Here is a 13,291-nt window from a genome sequence, read left to right as displayed (position 1 = left end):
GGGGCGGTAAAAGTGCTCGTAGCCAAGCCCGATGACCCAGGTTTCATCCCCAGTACCCACATGGAAAGAACATTCCCCCTAAGTTGTCCTGAGTTCCACACGAACGTGCTCACACAGATTTACTTACACACATAACACACAATGAAAATAAACATAACTTGACATTCTGTTAAAGCTGTTGGCAGTGTTGCCCACCTGAAGTTCCAGCTATTCAGGGGGCTGATCCCTGAGGATCTCTTGAATCCAGGGTTTTGAGGCCAGACTGAGTACCACTGCAAGACCCTGACTCAAACAACTGGACCAACCAAACTAAAAAACCCGTTTAGTAAAAAGAATAAGAATAAATCCCAGGACTTATGCTGTGGCTTAGCAGACAGCGGTAGAGTGCTTGCTTAGCACGCAAGAGGCCATGGGCTCCGAACCGGATGTGGTGCTTCCAGTCCGTAACAATAATTTACCATCACGGCGGAGAAAACTGGACCGGACAGACGTAGGGGAACCCGATCCAGCGCCTCCGCACGGGTACCCAAGGCTTCTAGGGCTCGGTGAGCAGCAGGGCCTGCTCCTGAGGAGAAACCAGTGTCTTCCGCCTTCCTATTGGTGGATCTCCACTTGAGGGCGGGACTTATCGTCACAGGTTTTTTCTGATTTGCTGTCACCTTCGACTCGTAACCGGAAGCTCTGTGGCTCAACATGACGGCGCCCAGCGGTCCCAGCTAGCCTGCTCGGGTGTGCGGGTGGCCGCGTGAGTAGGTGGGTCGCGCGTGGGAGGGCTATGGGACCGTCTGGGATTGGGGCGTCCACTTCCAAGCCTGGTAGAGCCGGGGAATATGACCTTCAACTCGACCTCAGTCAGGGCACTGTGACCTTTTCAGGTGCAGGCTTGGGAATGAGCAAGGAAAGGTTGCTGGGCACCTCTTGCTGCAGGCGTTCGTTTCACAGATGGGATAGCGGACTCGGGCAACGTACATTGTCTGTGAGGCAGGCATTGGAACCTTCCAGCCTCTCTCAGAGACCCAGAATCGTGCCAGCCCACACGCATACATACACGCTACCTCGCTATTCAGATTTATCCATGTCTTGTAGAAACTTTCTGCTTATTCACACTCAGTTGATCGGTGTTGGGCATTTACAGTGTGCCAAGCACTGGCCCAGTTGGTGGAGACACAACAATGAGAAAAACAGATTTTTTTAAAAAAGTACTATCTAGGAGAGCCAATTATTGAGCAAATCACACACAGAGAGAACAGGTAATCTCGTGATTTCAAAACAGTGGTGTTGCAAGCAGTGTGTTTTTCCCTGATTCAAGAGTCTTTATGTGTCCCAAGCTGGCCTCGAACTCATCATCATGATCGTCCTCCTGCTTCAGCCCCCGAGTTCTGGATTATAGGCATACACCAAGACAGTAAATAGTAGGCAGAGGGTAAAACAAGTTCAAAGCCTGGGAAGCCAATAAACTAGTCTTGTTTCAGAAACAGTGTAGCTGGTGCTACAAGAGAAAGGGGGAGTACAGCAGGTAGAAGCCATCCGATGTGTATTTACTTTGAAGTTTTATTTTGGTTATGGTGTGGGGGGTGGGACACATGTGCCATGGTGCATGGTGGAGGTCAGAGGACAGCTCTGGGGTTTTATCCATACACCTTATGTTGGTTCCAGGGTTTGAGCTCAGGTCATTAGGTTTGCTTTGTTTTGACAGCAAGTTCCTTTCCCAGCTGAATTCTCTCTCCCTGCTCTTGTTTAAAGATTAGACAGGACCTTTCTGTAGCTCAGACTGCCATGGAGCTCACTAACGTTCTCCAGCTGCTTTGATTCTGGAGGCCATCCTCCTGCCTCACACTCCCCAGTGCTGGCTTTACACACACAACACCTATCTCAAGCACATTTTCTTTTTAAAGACAGGGTCCCACTATGTAGCCCTGGTTGGTCTGGAACTTGCTGTCTGTATAGATTAGTTTCACCTCAAACTCAGATCTGCCAGCCTGTCTCCCAAATGCTGGGATTACAGGTATGTGCTATCACACCTAGCATTCTTGTGTGTTCCTGTGTGGGTACAGGGATGTATGTTAGTGCATGTACACATGTAAGCACGTGTATGGAGGAAAAATGTCAACCTAAGATGTTGTTCTTCAGGAGCTGTCCACCTTGTGCTTTGGGGCCTGCTGCAGGGAGCTCAGGGGCCTGCCTGCAGGGAGCTCAGGGGCCTGCCTGCTTCTGCTTTCTCAGATTCCTCAGATTGCAAGTGCATGGCACCTCGCCTGGCTTTGTATGTGGGTGCTGGAGCTCAGGTCCTCATTCTTTCAGGGCAAACAGTTTACCAATGGATCCATCTTTCCAGCCCACCTGGTTTCTGTTGTTAAGAGCTTCCTTTTGCAATGGAGGGAAGTAACTAGCAGGGCAAAGAGAGAAGGCAGAAAGGTATGCAGGAAATCACTGTGGAATGGTGTGGTGACCTGCAAGAGGGATAGGTTTGGAAGTAGTCTCCAGGACTATCTATGGACTGAGTAGGGACACAGTGACTGCTGAGCAATTCTTACATTGGGGCCTGAATAACCAGGAAGGGTGGTGCTACTGGCTAGCCTCCAGAGAAGCAGAGTCAGCAAAGGTGTTGTCAGTTAGTGTTCCCTGGATGGAGTTTGGCATGGCTGGTTGGTACCAAAGTTATACTTAGGTATGGAGGCAAAGACATTAGGGAACCATGAGCATAAACACTAACAACTCCAATGCATGAGGAGCCACCTATGGGTGTTACAATGCAGATTCTCATGCAGTAGACCTGAGTTACAGCCAACATTCTACAGGTCCTGGAACACAATTTGCAAGGTTTTAGAGTCTTTTTATCCAACTATACCAAGCAAGTACCTACCTTGAGCCACACCATCAGCCTTTCCGTGGGGGATTCTAGATAACACTGAGTCTCAGTTCCAGCCACTCACTAGGGGAATCTAGCAGAGGCTCACTGGGCCCAGCAGCTCCCTGGAGGAGTCTAGGCCAGGTCTATAGAGTCCCAGCCTGAGTCCAGTCTAGTTACATTTCCTAGGCCAGCAGCTGTTGATAAAAGTTGTCAGAAGTGTGGCCATGTTTCCACTAAGCCTGAATCTACAGGTTTTGTGCTCCCAGGGCATTTGTCTGCACCCTTGGCAGTGTTGCAGATAATGCTGACATTGAAAGGCATCTCATGATTGGCTGAGAGGTAGGCACGGATGCCAGGGAGAAACCCAAGGATGTTAGCAAGGACTATAAGGGAGGGGACGTCACTGTCTGATACTTGGAAGTTGACACCTCAAAGTCATTGCCTTCTTCAAAGTGTTGAGCACAGCGGTGCATTGGGCGGGCATTACTGACAGGACTAGGGCAGCCGTCAGGCTGCTGAGGAGGAGGAACCAGTGTGTAATCATGGCTTAGGGGAAGCTCTAAGGGAAAGAAAGCAGGGAGTGGAGGGAGATTTGAGGCCAAGATGGGAGATACTGGAAAAAGAGTTGGATTTTTTTCTCCTTAAATAGGTTCTCATATGTAGCCTGAGCTGGCCTGGAGCTCACAGGAGTCTGGCTGCCTTTACTCCTGAATGCTGGGATTAAAGGTGTGCATTACTGTGTCTGGCTCAACTAGAGAAGGTTGTTTGTTTTTACTTAGAGAGAGAGAGAGAGAGAGAGAGAGAGAGAGAGAGAGAGAAAGAGAGAGAGAGAGAGAGAGAGTGTGTGTGTCCATCCACTGGAGGAGCGGAAGTCAGGACAACTCTTTCCTTCCACCCTGGATTGCGGGGATGGAATTCTGGTTGTCAGACGGCAGCAACTGCCTTTGTCTGCAAAGCCATCTTGTCACCCCAAAGGGAGTTTTGTTGTTGTTTTGTTTGGTTTTCTTTTCCTGATTTTGAGACAAGTTTTCCTGTAGCCCAGGCTGGCTTCATACTTGCTGTGTATCCAAGGCTGAGCCCACCTTCCACCTCAGTGCTGGGATTTACAGGCATATGCACAACACCCACCTCCAGAAAGTCTTAGTGGTGGCAAGAATGATCCAACCTCTTCCTAACATGTTCTCTGTGGCCTAGCCACCCTGATACAAAAGCAAACAGGTATACTAAGGAAACTACAGACTAGTGCCTCATGAATTCGCTTGCAGTGGGCTTGCGAGCATGCAAAAAGAATTCTACATCTTGCCTAAGAGAATTTATCTTCAAAATACAAGGTTAGTTTATTTGTTTTTGTCTTTTTTTTTTTTCCAGAGCTGAGGATCGAACCCAGGACCTTGTGCTTGCTAGGCAAGCGCTCTACCACTGAGCTAAATCCTCAACCCATTTTTTTTTTTAAAGATTTATTTATTTATTATATATAAGTACACTGTAGCTGTCTTCAGACACATCAGAAGAGGGCATCAGATCCCATTACAGATGGTTGTGAGCCACCATGTGGTTGCTGGGAATTGAACTCAGGACCTCTGGAAGAGCGGTCAGTGCTCTTAACCACTGAGCCATCTCTCCAGCCCTGCAAGGTTAGTTTAACATCTGAAAATTTATGTATATATTAATAGAACAAAACCCTAAAATCACATCATTATTTCAGGCAATACAGAAAAGTATTTGAGAAAATCCAACACTTACTCTTTTCATTTGTCTGAAATGACAGCTCACTGTGTAGAACAGGCTGGCTATGGTGGTCCCTGCAAGTGTCACGGCCAGCAGGGAGCGGTCCAGATGAAGTTAAGAATGAAAGTTGGGTCAGCAGAACTTAGCTGGTACTGGTTCCAAACTTCTGGAGTCTAATGCCAAGTGACTTATTTCTAACACCTTTAAATACAGTAAAACTTTGGGGATAGGTTTCCATGTAACAATTATTACAACAGAGCTTCAGGCACGGCTGCATCGAAACTCCCTTGAAACGCACATCTCTAGCAAAGCACCTTTCCACAAGAGTGGCTGAGAGCAGTAGCAGTGTTCAGGACAAGGGCCCAGGGAAGAACAGGCAGAATAGCAAACTCTTTTGCAAAATACATGGGACCTCTTTCACGAGAATGGGTTCTCTGGACTGAGACAAAGTGCTCACTATGCCCAGTGAAAGAATAGATTCTTTTGCCAGAGTTTAGGAGCCAGACAAGGCTGTGTACTCTGGCCACTTTCAGTGCTGTCAGTGTTGAGCTGCCAGTAGTAGCACTCAGGCAAGAGAAAGAACAGAGCGGCCATGGAGACAGTGCAGAGAGTTAAGTACTTCCTGCAGGAGCCTGGCCACCTGAGTTCTATCTCAAGTACCCAAAGTAAAAAGAGGGGACTGGTGAGATGGCTCTTTGGGTAAAAGTGCTTGCTGCCAAGCCTAAGGACCTGAGTTCAATTCCCAGCACCTACGTGGTAGCTCACAACCATCTGAAACTCCAGTTCCAGAAGATCCAAAGCCCAATTCTGACTTCTCCAGGCGCCAGGCACTCATGTGGTGTACATACATAAAGGCAAAGTATTCATACATATAGCAAAAGAAAATTTTTTTAAAAATAAACAAACAAACCAGCCAGGTGGCAGTGGCACAAGCCTAGCATTCAGGTGGCAGAGGCAGGAGAATCTGAGTTTGAGACCAGCTGAGTTCCTGGACAGCTATAACTACCCAGAGAAACCCTGTCTTGAAAACCAAAGAAAAGAGAGAGATGGCTCAGGGAATAAAGGTCCCTGAGGACCTGAATTCCATTCCTAGGACCCACATGGTGGCTCACAACTATCTCTCACTGCATCTAACACCTTCTCCTAGCCTCCGTGGGCACTGGGCGTGCATGTAGTATACAGATATACATGCAGGCAAAAAACCCATACATATAAAATAAAAGTAATTAAATACATCTTTTAAAAAGCCAGATGCTATGGCATTCCTACAGTGAGGTAGAAGACTACTGAAGAGTTGTTCTCTGGCTTCCACAAAAGTATTATAGCCTATGAACATGTGTATACACATACACACAAACTAAACGAATAAATCTTTCAAACTGTCAGGTATGAGCCGGTGGGCCGGTTCATGTATGAAGGCGCTTGCTGCCAAGCCTGGGAAGCTCAATGCTGAGACCCACTGGTGGGAGAGTGAACCAGTGCTGCAAGCTGTCCTCTGACCTCCACACACATGCATGCACGCACACACATGCACAACAGATCAGTAAACAACCTGAAAGACTGCCCAGCATGGCAGCTCACACCTGTAATCTCAGCACTGGGGAAACAGAGGTAGGAGATCAGGAGTTTAAGGCCACCCTTGGCTACCTGGGCCATATGATACTCTATTGAAAGCAATAGAATCGAACAGAAGTAGCCCTTGGGGCTTGTCACTAGGCTCTTCCCTCTGCACTGTGCTCTTTGCCATGGGGCTGCCTGGCATGGAAGGTGTGCTGCAGGCTAATGCTGTCTCCATCTCTCTCACTAGGTGTGGTGGAATCTACAGAGGCATGAGCTGGGTACAGGTCAACTTGCTGGCCCGAGGCCTCTCCAGGGGCTGGGGCAGCATCTGCAGGACTGCGCTCTCAGGGACCCCCTTTGCTCAGGTAATGCACATGCTCAAAAATGCACAGGCTGGGCATTTTTGGGTGGAGAAGGGAAGGCTTGGGCTTTACTCTCCCCCTCTCAGGATCAGGCTACGGAAGCTGAAGGTAGTCCTTGACCTGCCTGTCCTGGTGGTCGGCTCTGTGTTAGGAAGTATGCCATTGCTGTACTAAAGCACCACGGCCAAAGCCAAAAGCAATTCACATTAGGAAGAGTCTTGGTTTACAGTTCCAAGAGCAGAGTCTCTAATGGCCGCTTGTGATCAGAGTAGGACCCTGAGATCACATCTCAAGCATATAGGAAGGAGAACAACTTGTAAACAAGAAGTCGTTATAAAGCCTCTACTCCACCTCCAGTGAGGCTCCATGTCCTGCAGGTTCTATAACCTCCCCAGATAGCACTGCCAGCTGGGCCAAGTGTTCAAATACACGAGTCTCTGACGGACATTTCTCACGCAGAGCACAGCAGGCTGCGGCCCAGAGACTCCTGGCAGTATCATGATGCAAAATGCACTTCATCCAGTTTCAAAAGTTCTATGGTCTTTCACAGTGTCAGTATCATTTAAAGATCCAAAGTCTACTTTGAGGCATCCTTAGAAGTACAAGTAAATCACACACTTCCATCATGGAATGGCACAGACAGTGTCCTCTCATTCCAGAAGGGAGGAAGGAAGACATAATGAACAAATACTGAGCCCAAAGCAAGACTGAAAACCCAGCAGGCAAACTCTAAACCCAGCAGCTCCAAAGTGCTAGATGTTAGTTCCAACAGGCTCAGGTAGCCCTACTCCTGTAGCTCTGCTGCCCTAAAACATGCCCCGCCCCAGACTAGCTCCTTCCCCTGAGTGTGGCTGACCTTGGCAGACACAGCTGTGACATCAACATCTTGAGGTCTACTCAGCAACCCAAGCTTCGCTTTCACAGACTATGCAATGGTCTCCTGGACTCCTACCTGCTCAGGACTCTTGCTTCCTTCCTGCCTTCAAAGCCAGTACCACATAACACTGCCAGGCTAGCTGTACAACACTGCCAGGCTAGCTGTACAACACTGCCAGGCTAGCTGTACAACACTGCCAGGCTAGCTGTACAACACTGCCAGGCTAGCTGTACAACACTGCAGGCTAGCTATGCAACACTGCCAGGCTAGCTGTACAACACTGCCAAGTTAGCTGTACAACACTGCCAGGCTAGCTGTGCAACACTGCCAGGCTAGCTGTACAACACTGCCAGGCTAGCTGTGCAACACTGCCAGGCTAGCTGCACAACACTGCCAGGCTAGCTGTGCAACACTGCCAGGCTAGCTGTACAACACTGCCAGGCTAGCTGTGCAACACTGCCAGGCTAGCTGTACAACACATTGCCAGGCTAGCTGTACAACACTGCCAGGCTAGCTGTGCAACACTGCCAGGCTAGCTGTACAACACTGCCAGGTTAGCTGTACAACACTGCAGGCTAGCTGTACAACACTGCCAGGCTAGCTGTACAACACTGCCAGGCTAGCTGTACAACACTGCCAGGCTAGCTGTACAACACTGCAGGCTAGCTATGCAACACTGCCAGGCTAGCTGTACAACACTGCCAGGTTAGCTGTACAACACTGCCAGGTTAGCTGTACAACACTGCAGGCTAGCTGTACACTGCAGACTAGCTGTACAACACTGCAGGCTAGCTGTACTAGGTCCTTCATCACAGTAGCAGAGAAGTAACTAGTACACAAGTTGGTGTCCAGAAGTAGGGTGGTTGCTGTAGACTCTGACCGTGTTATTTTGGGAAAGTGGAAGACTTTGGAGATTTGGTCTAGACAAGCAAGTGCATGCTATAAGCAGAGTTTGATGGCCTATGGGGGAACTTCTCACTCAAACCACAGCAGTGTGTATACATGTCTTAGGGTTTTATTGCTTTGACCAAGGCAACTCATAAAGGCAAGCATTTAATTGGCTGGCTTACAGACTCAGAGGTTTAATCCATTACCATGGCAGGAAGCATGGCAGCATACAGGCAGACATGGTGCTGGAGAAGGAGCTGAGAGTTCTGCATCTTGATGCAAAGACAATCAGGAGAGACAGGCTTCCAGGGAGCTAAGAGGAGATCTCAAAGCCCACCCCCACAGTAACACGCTTCCTCCAACAAGGCCACACCTCCTAATAGTGCCACTCCCTGGGCCAAGCATAGTCAAACCTGGGGTATGCACATGTGTAGATACATATATCTATGTCAAATCTGTGTGAGTGCTTTATCTTCTGAGCCATCTTGCTGGTCCTGGTAATGCTTCTTGATGTTTTATTTGTGTGTGTGTGTGTGTGTGTGTCTGTGTCTGTGTCTGTGTGTACATGCGTATGCACCATATGTAATCCCAAATGGCCTTACAATATGAATGTATGGTTCAAGCAAGCTTTGAGCTCTCAATTCTCCTGCCTTAGCTCCCTGGGGGTTGGGATTTCAGGCGTGTGCTACCATGTGGCAGTGTACTTTGATGCACTATGTCATATCCAAGCTACAGTTAGCAGCCACAGTACCAAAGCTCCTGGAAGGTCCTCCATGATGTCCAGTGTAGCTCTGCCAGCAAACAGAAAACAAAAAGCAAGCACCACCCTCTCTCCCCAGCTGTCCCTTCAGGCTCCTCGAGGCCTCCACTGTAGTGCAGTCACACGCAAGGATGACGTGTGGTTGGTTCCTCGACCCTCCGAGCCCCAAAAGAAACCCATCAAGGTTCCAGCAATGCATGAAGACCTGTTCAGGCCATCAGGAAACGGGGAGCAGGACAAGGCAAGCTTCCTGAATGCAGTGCGCAGCTTTGGGGAGCACAATGTGCGCAAGCGCGGCCACGTGGACTTCATCTACCTAGCACTTCGCAAGATGCCAGAGTTTGGTGTGGAGCGGGACTTGTCAGTATACAACCTGCTGCTGGACATTTTCCCCAAGGAGGTCTTCCGGCCCCGCAACGCTATCCAGCGCATCTTTGTCCACTACCCACGGCAGCAGGAGTGTGGAGTCGCTGTCCTGGAGCAGATGGAACGACACGGTGAGGGAAGTGGGCCCAGCCTCCCCTTCACTCCCTGCTCCACTCACCTTTGTCAGTCTCCCAAGTCCTTTGCCTGCCCCTCCCTCCCTCCCTCCCTCCCTCCCTCCCTCCTTCCCTCTCTCCTTCCCTCCCTCTTCCTCTTACAATTATTGGGCCTAGGGCTGTAGACAAGTTGGAAGAGGACTTACCTGATTCCCCAGTATCAGTGCCAGTACCCCAAGGCTCACATCCTCAGGTGCATACCTGTTACCTCAGCTCTTGGGCAGTGAGGGGCGGACAGGGATTCCAGCTCACCCTTCCCTATGTTTGTTTTTTTGGTTTCTAAGATTTATTTTTAGTCATAAGTATGCTATCTGTCCGTGTGTATGTGAGTTCTGGTGCCCAAGGAGGCCAGAAGAGGGTGGTGGACGCCCTGGAACTGGAGTTACGTGTTCCTAATAGCTGAGCCATTTCTTTCCCCAGCCCTCCTTCCCCAACACTTACACTTTACATAGTCTCTTGTAGCCCAGGCTGACCTTGACTGTGCTGTGCTGGGCAGCCATGCTGGCCCTGGTGGCTTTTGCCTGTTGTTGAGTGCTGGGATTACAGGCATGTGCTGCAGTGTGCCTTTTATATGGTACTGGGAGTCAAAACAAACAAAACCACTGATGGACCAGATGTGGTAGTGTACACCTTTAACCCCAGCACTTGGAAGACAGAGACAAGCAGATGTCTGTGAATTCTATTCTATGTATGATAAGACTTCCAGACCAGCCAGGGCTACCTACATGGGTAGCAAAACTCTGTCTCAAAGTAAGAATGAGGAAAAAAAAATCATGAGAAATAAATCCCCTTTAATTCTGTTCTTCCTGACTTGGAACTTGTGTCTAACTATATCCTGCCTCTCTGAGGCTGTGCCTCCAAAACAGGAGTTATGCCCAACACAGAGACTGAGTTCCTGCTGATCCAGGTGTTCGGGCGCAAAAGTTACCCCATGCTCAAGTTCCTGCGGATGAAGCTGTGGTTCACCCGCTTCAAGAATATCAACCCCTACCCAGTGCCCCGAGATCTTCCCCAGGACCCTTTGGACCTGGCCAAACTAGGCCTGCGACACATGGAGCCTGATCTCAGTGCTAAAGTCACTGTCTACCAGGTATGCACTACTGTTTGTACCTCAGCTAAGCTACCCTCACTGGCTGCGCCTTATTCCTTCCCTGGGCTCTTCTGCTGGTGTCCCGACAATGCTCCTTTATTACCACAGTTGGGCCTGTCTTAGTCATTTACCCATTGTAAGAAAGTACCAGCCAGGCACAGCGGTGCATATCGTTAATCCTAGCGCTTGGGAAGCAGAGGTGCCTGGACTTTCTGAGTTCAAGGCCATCCTGGGTTGCATAGTGCTTCAAACAAAACAAAAACCACTGATGGGCCAGGTGTGTCAGCCAGAGCTACACAGAAGAGTCTGCTTCATCCCTCTAGGGTTGGGGCTGGGGCTATGGCTCAGTGGTAGGACACCTGCCTTCCTTGTTCAAGGCATGTGGTTCCATTGCTAGTGGTGTGACAAAAGAGAGAAACTTGTCTTTACACTGTATGCTAGGCAAGCACTTGCCAGCTGAGTCAAGTTCTTGGTGCCATCTGAAGAACTGTTACTTTCTGTTACTGCCATTTTTGGGCATGGATAAACTGAGCTATGTAGGTATAATGACTCGGATGAGGTCACTACAGGTTGAACTTAGAGTGGATGGCTTCAGGGTAAACTCAATGTTGGCACTCTGGCCAAACTGGCTACAAGGAAAGAGAAAAGGGCTACTCCCAGTGCCGAGGTGCAGCTGCTCTGGAAGCATCCCCTTCCCTTTGCTCTCAGGCTCCCCTGTAGAGGTGGGGGAGACACAGCCCTGCTCTTCCTTGCAGATGTCTTTGCCCAGTGACTCGACAGGCATTGAAGATCCCACACAGCCTCACATTGTAGGTAAGGCCCCAGTCTGTCCCAGTTTCTGCTGGATCCCTCTGGGCCCACTAAATGTACTTCTGGGCCTTTTGCCACTAAGGCACCAACAGGCTCTTCTCTCTACACCAGGAATCCAGAGTCCAGATCAGCAAGCTGCCCTGGCCCGACACAACCCATCCAGGCCTGTTTTTGTTGAGGGCCCCTTCCCTCTCTGGCTTCGTAATAAGTGTGTCTATTATCACATCCTAAGAGCTGACCTGCCACCCCCTGAGGAAGAGGTGAGTTACTGCCAGAGCACTTGCTGCCAATCCAGACCACCTGAGTTTGATCCCCACGACCCATGTGGTGGAAGGAGAGATCTGACTCTTACACATTGTCCTCTGAGTTACACAGGGGCATGCATAAATGTTTAAAAAAAAAAAAAGAAGAAGACATAAATAGCAGTACTCAGGAGACAAAGGCAGGCAGAGCTCTCTGAGTTTAAGGCCAGCCTGGTCTACACAATGACTTCCAGACTAGCGACAGTTTGTGTCGGGGGTGGGGCTGGCGCTGTCCTGAAGGCTCAGCTGAGAGACTGGGGTTTTGTGTTCTGATCTCTAATCCTGCCTGCTCTCTTGCCTGAGGTAGACAGTAGAGGAGATCCCAGAAGAATGGAACCTGTACTACCCAATGCAGCTGGACCTGGAATATTCAAGGAGTGCTTGGGACAACTATGAATTTGACGTGGATGAAGGTAAAGCAGGTCTTAACATAGCACACCCTGCATGGTAGCCATTTCTTCATTCTCCACACAATGAGGGGTCATATGCCCCTGGGGTTCCTTTTTGGCTACTCCCTCTCCCCCTTGTAATCTCTTTTATGGCACTCCCTGTACTCTGGTGACATGACCAGAACAGATGCAAGCCTCAGGGCAGTAGGGAACAGTCAAGTTATATTTGGGGGAGTTGAGAGGAGGCACATGGTAGCCTCCAAGTTAGGGGTCAAACTTGGTTTCTTGGTAGTATCTGAAGCAGCAGGCGGCATGGCCCAGAGGAAATGTGGAGCATGTATGTGGCAGAGGGAGCTGTGTGTGAACTCATGGAGGTGCTCATGATGGGAGGTCAGGGTACCTCCAGGTGGTGAGAGCACAAACTCCTCCTGACAGTGACAGAAGGCCCCGTCTTCGCCATGTGCATGACTGGTGCCCATGATCAGGCAACGTTGGTCAAGTGGATCCAAGGCTTGCAGGAGACCAACCCAATGCTGGCACAGATCCCAGTGGTATTCCGCCTGGCCAGGTCCACAGGAGAGCTCCTGGCAACCACAAGGCTGGAGGGACAGTCCCCTCCCCACAGCCCTCCCAAGGGTCCCGAGGAAGATGATGAGGCCATTCAGGCACAGCAGCGGCAAGGTCAAAGCTGAGTCAGAGCTGGCATGAGGAGAAAAGACTGGACTGGTATGAAATATTATGGAGAAAATAAAAAAGTCAAAACCTCTTCCCTGGCCCTGTGGCTTCTCTTCAGATGTTAGGCATGGGCTCTTCTGGGTTTACCACCTCCGGACCCTCCTTTTCAAAAATGTATCTTTTTAAAAATTCCATTTATGTATTTATGGGATGGGAGAGATGTGTGGAGGTCAGAAGACCATTTGCTGGAGTCTGTTCTGGCATTTAACCCTGTAAATCCCGGAAATGCAACTCAGATTGTTAAGTTTGCCAGTCACCAGCTTTACCTGCAGAGCCGTCTTGCTGGCCTTTAAAAACACCTTTTAAAAGTATTTATATGCGTTGGTGCTTTGCATGCATGTTTATGAGAATGGAAGACTTGGAGTTACAGTTTTGAGCAGCCAAGTGGGTGCTGGAATCT

General features: G+C 49.4%; 1 protein-coding gene across 3 annotated transcripts; it reads left to right on the top strand.

Moving 5' to 3' along the window:
* The first annotated feature begins 668 nt into the window (after nt 1-668).
* Nucleotides 669-12,922, top strand: Ecsit (ECSIT signaling integrator). Of its 3 annotated transcripts, XM_032909551.1 has the most exons (8): nt 669-753; nt 6,387-6,504; nt 9,106-9,523; nt 10,432-10,655; nt 11,411-11,468; nt 11,577-11,725; nt 12,075-12,180; nt 12,592-12,922. In XM_032909551.1, exons 2-8 carry the CDS (start codon nt 6,409-6,411, stop codon nt 12,846-12,848), a joined length of 1,308 nt encoding a protein of 435 aa, XP_032765442.1. In that variant the 5' UTR covers nt 669-753; nt 6,387-6,408; the 3' UTR covers nt 12,849-12,922. The 3 variants fall into 3 exon arrangements, with proteins under 3 accessions (XP_032765442.1, XP_032765441.1, XP_032765440.1); XM_032909550.1 differs by lacking the exons at nt 669-753; nt 6,387-6,504 and having other exon boundaries at nt 8,696-9,523; XM_032909549.1 differs by lacking the exons at nt 669-753; nt 6,387-6,504 and having other exon boundaries at nt 8,696-9,523; nt 10,414-10,655.
* The last annotated feature ends 369 nt before the right edge of the window (nt 12,923-13,291 follow it).

This window comes from Rattus rattus, chromosome 8 (genome assembly GCF_011064425.1).
Source record: "Rattus rattus isolate New Zealand chromosome 8, Rrattus_CSIRO_v1, whole genome shotgun sequence".
Taxonomy (NCBI): domain Eukaryota; kingdom Metazoa; phylum Chordata; class Mammalia; order Rodentia; family Muridae; genus Rattus; species Rattus rattus.
The sequence above is the reverse complement of the archived record's forward strand: the minus strand, read 5'-3'. Positions and strand labels throughout refer to the sequence as shown.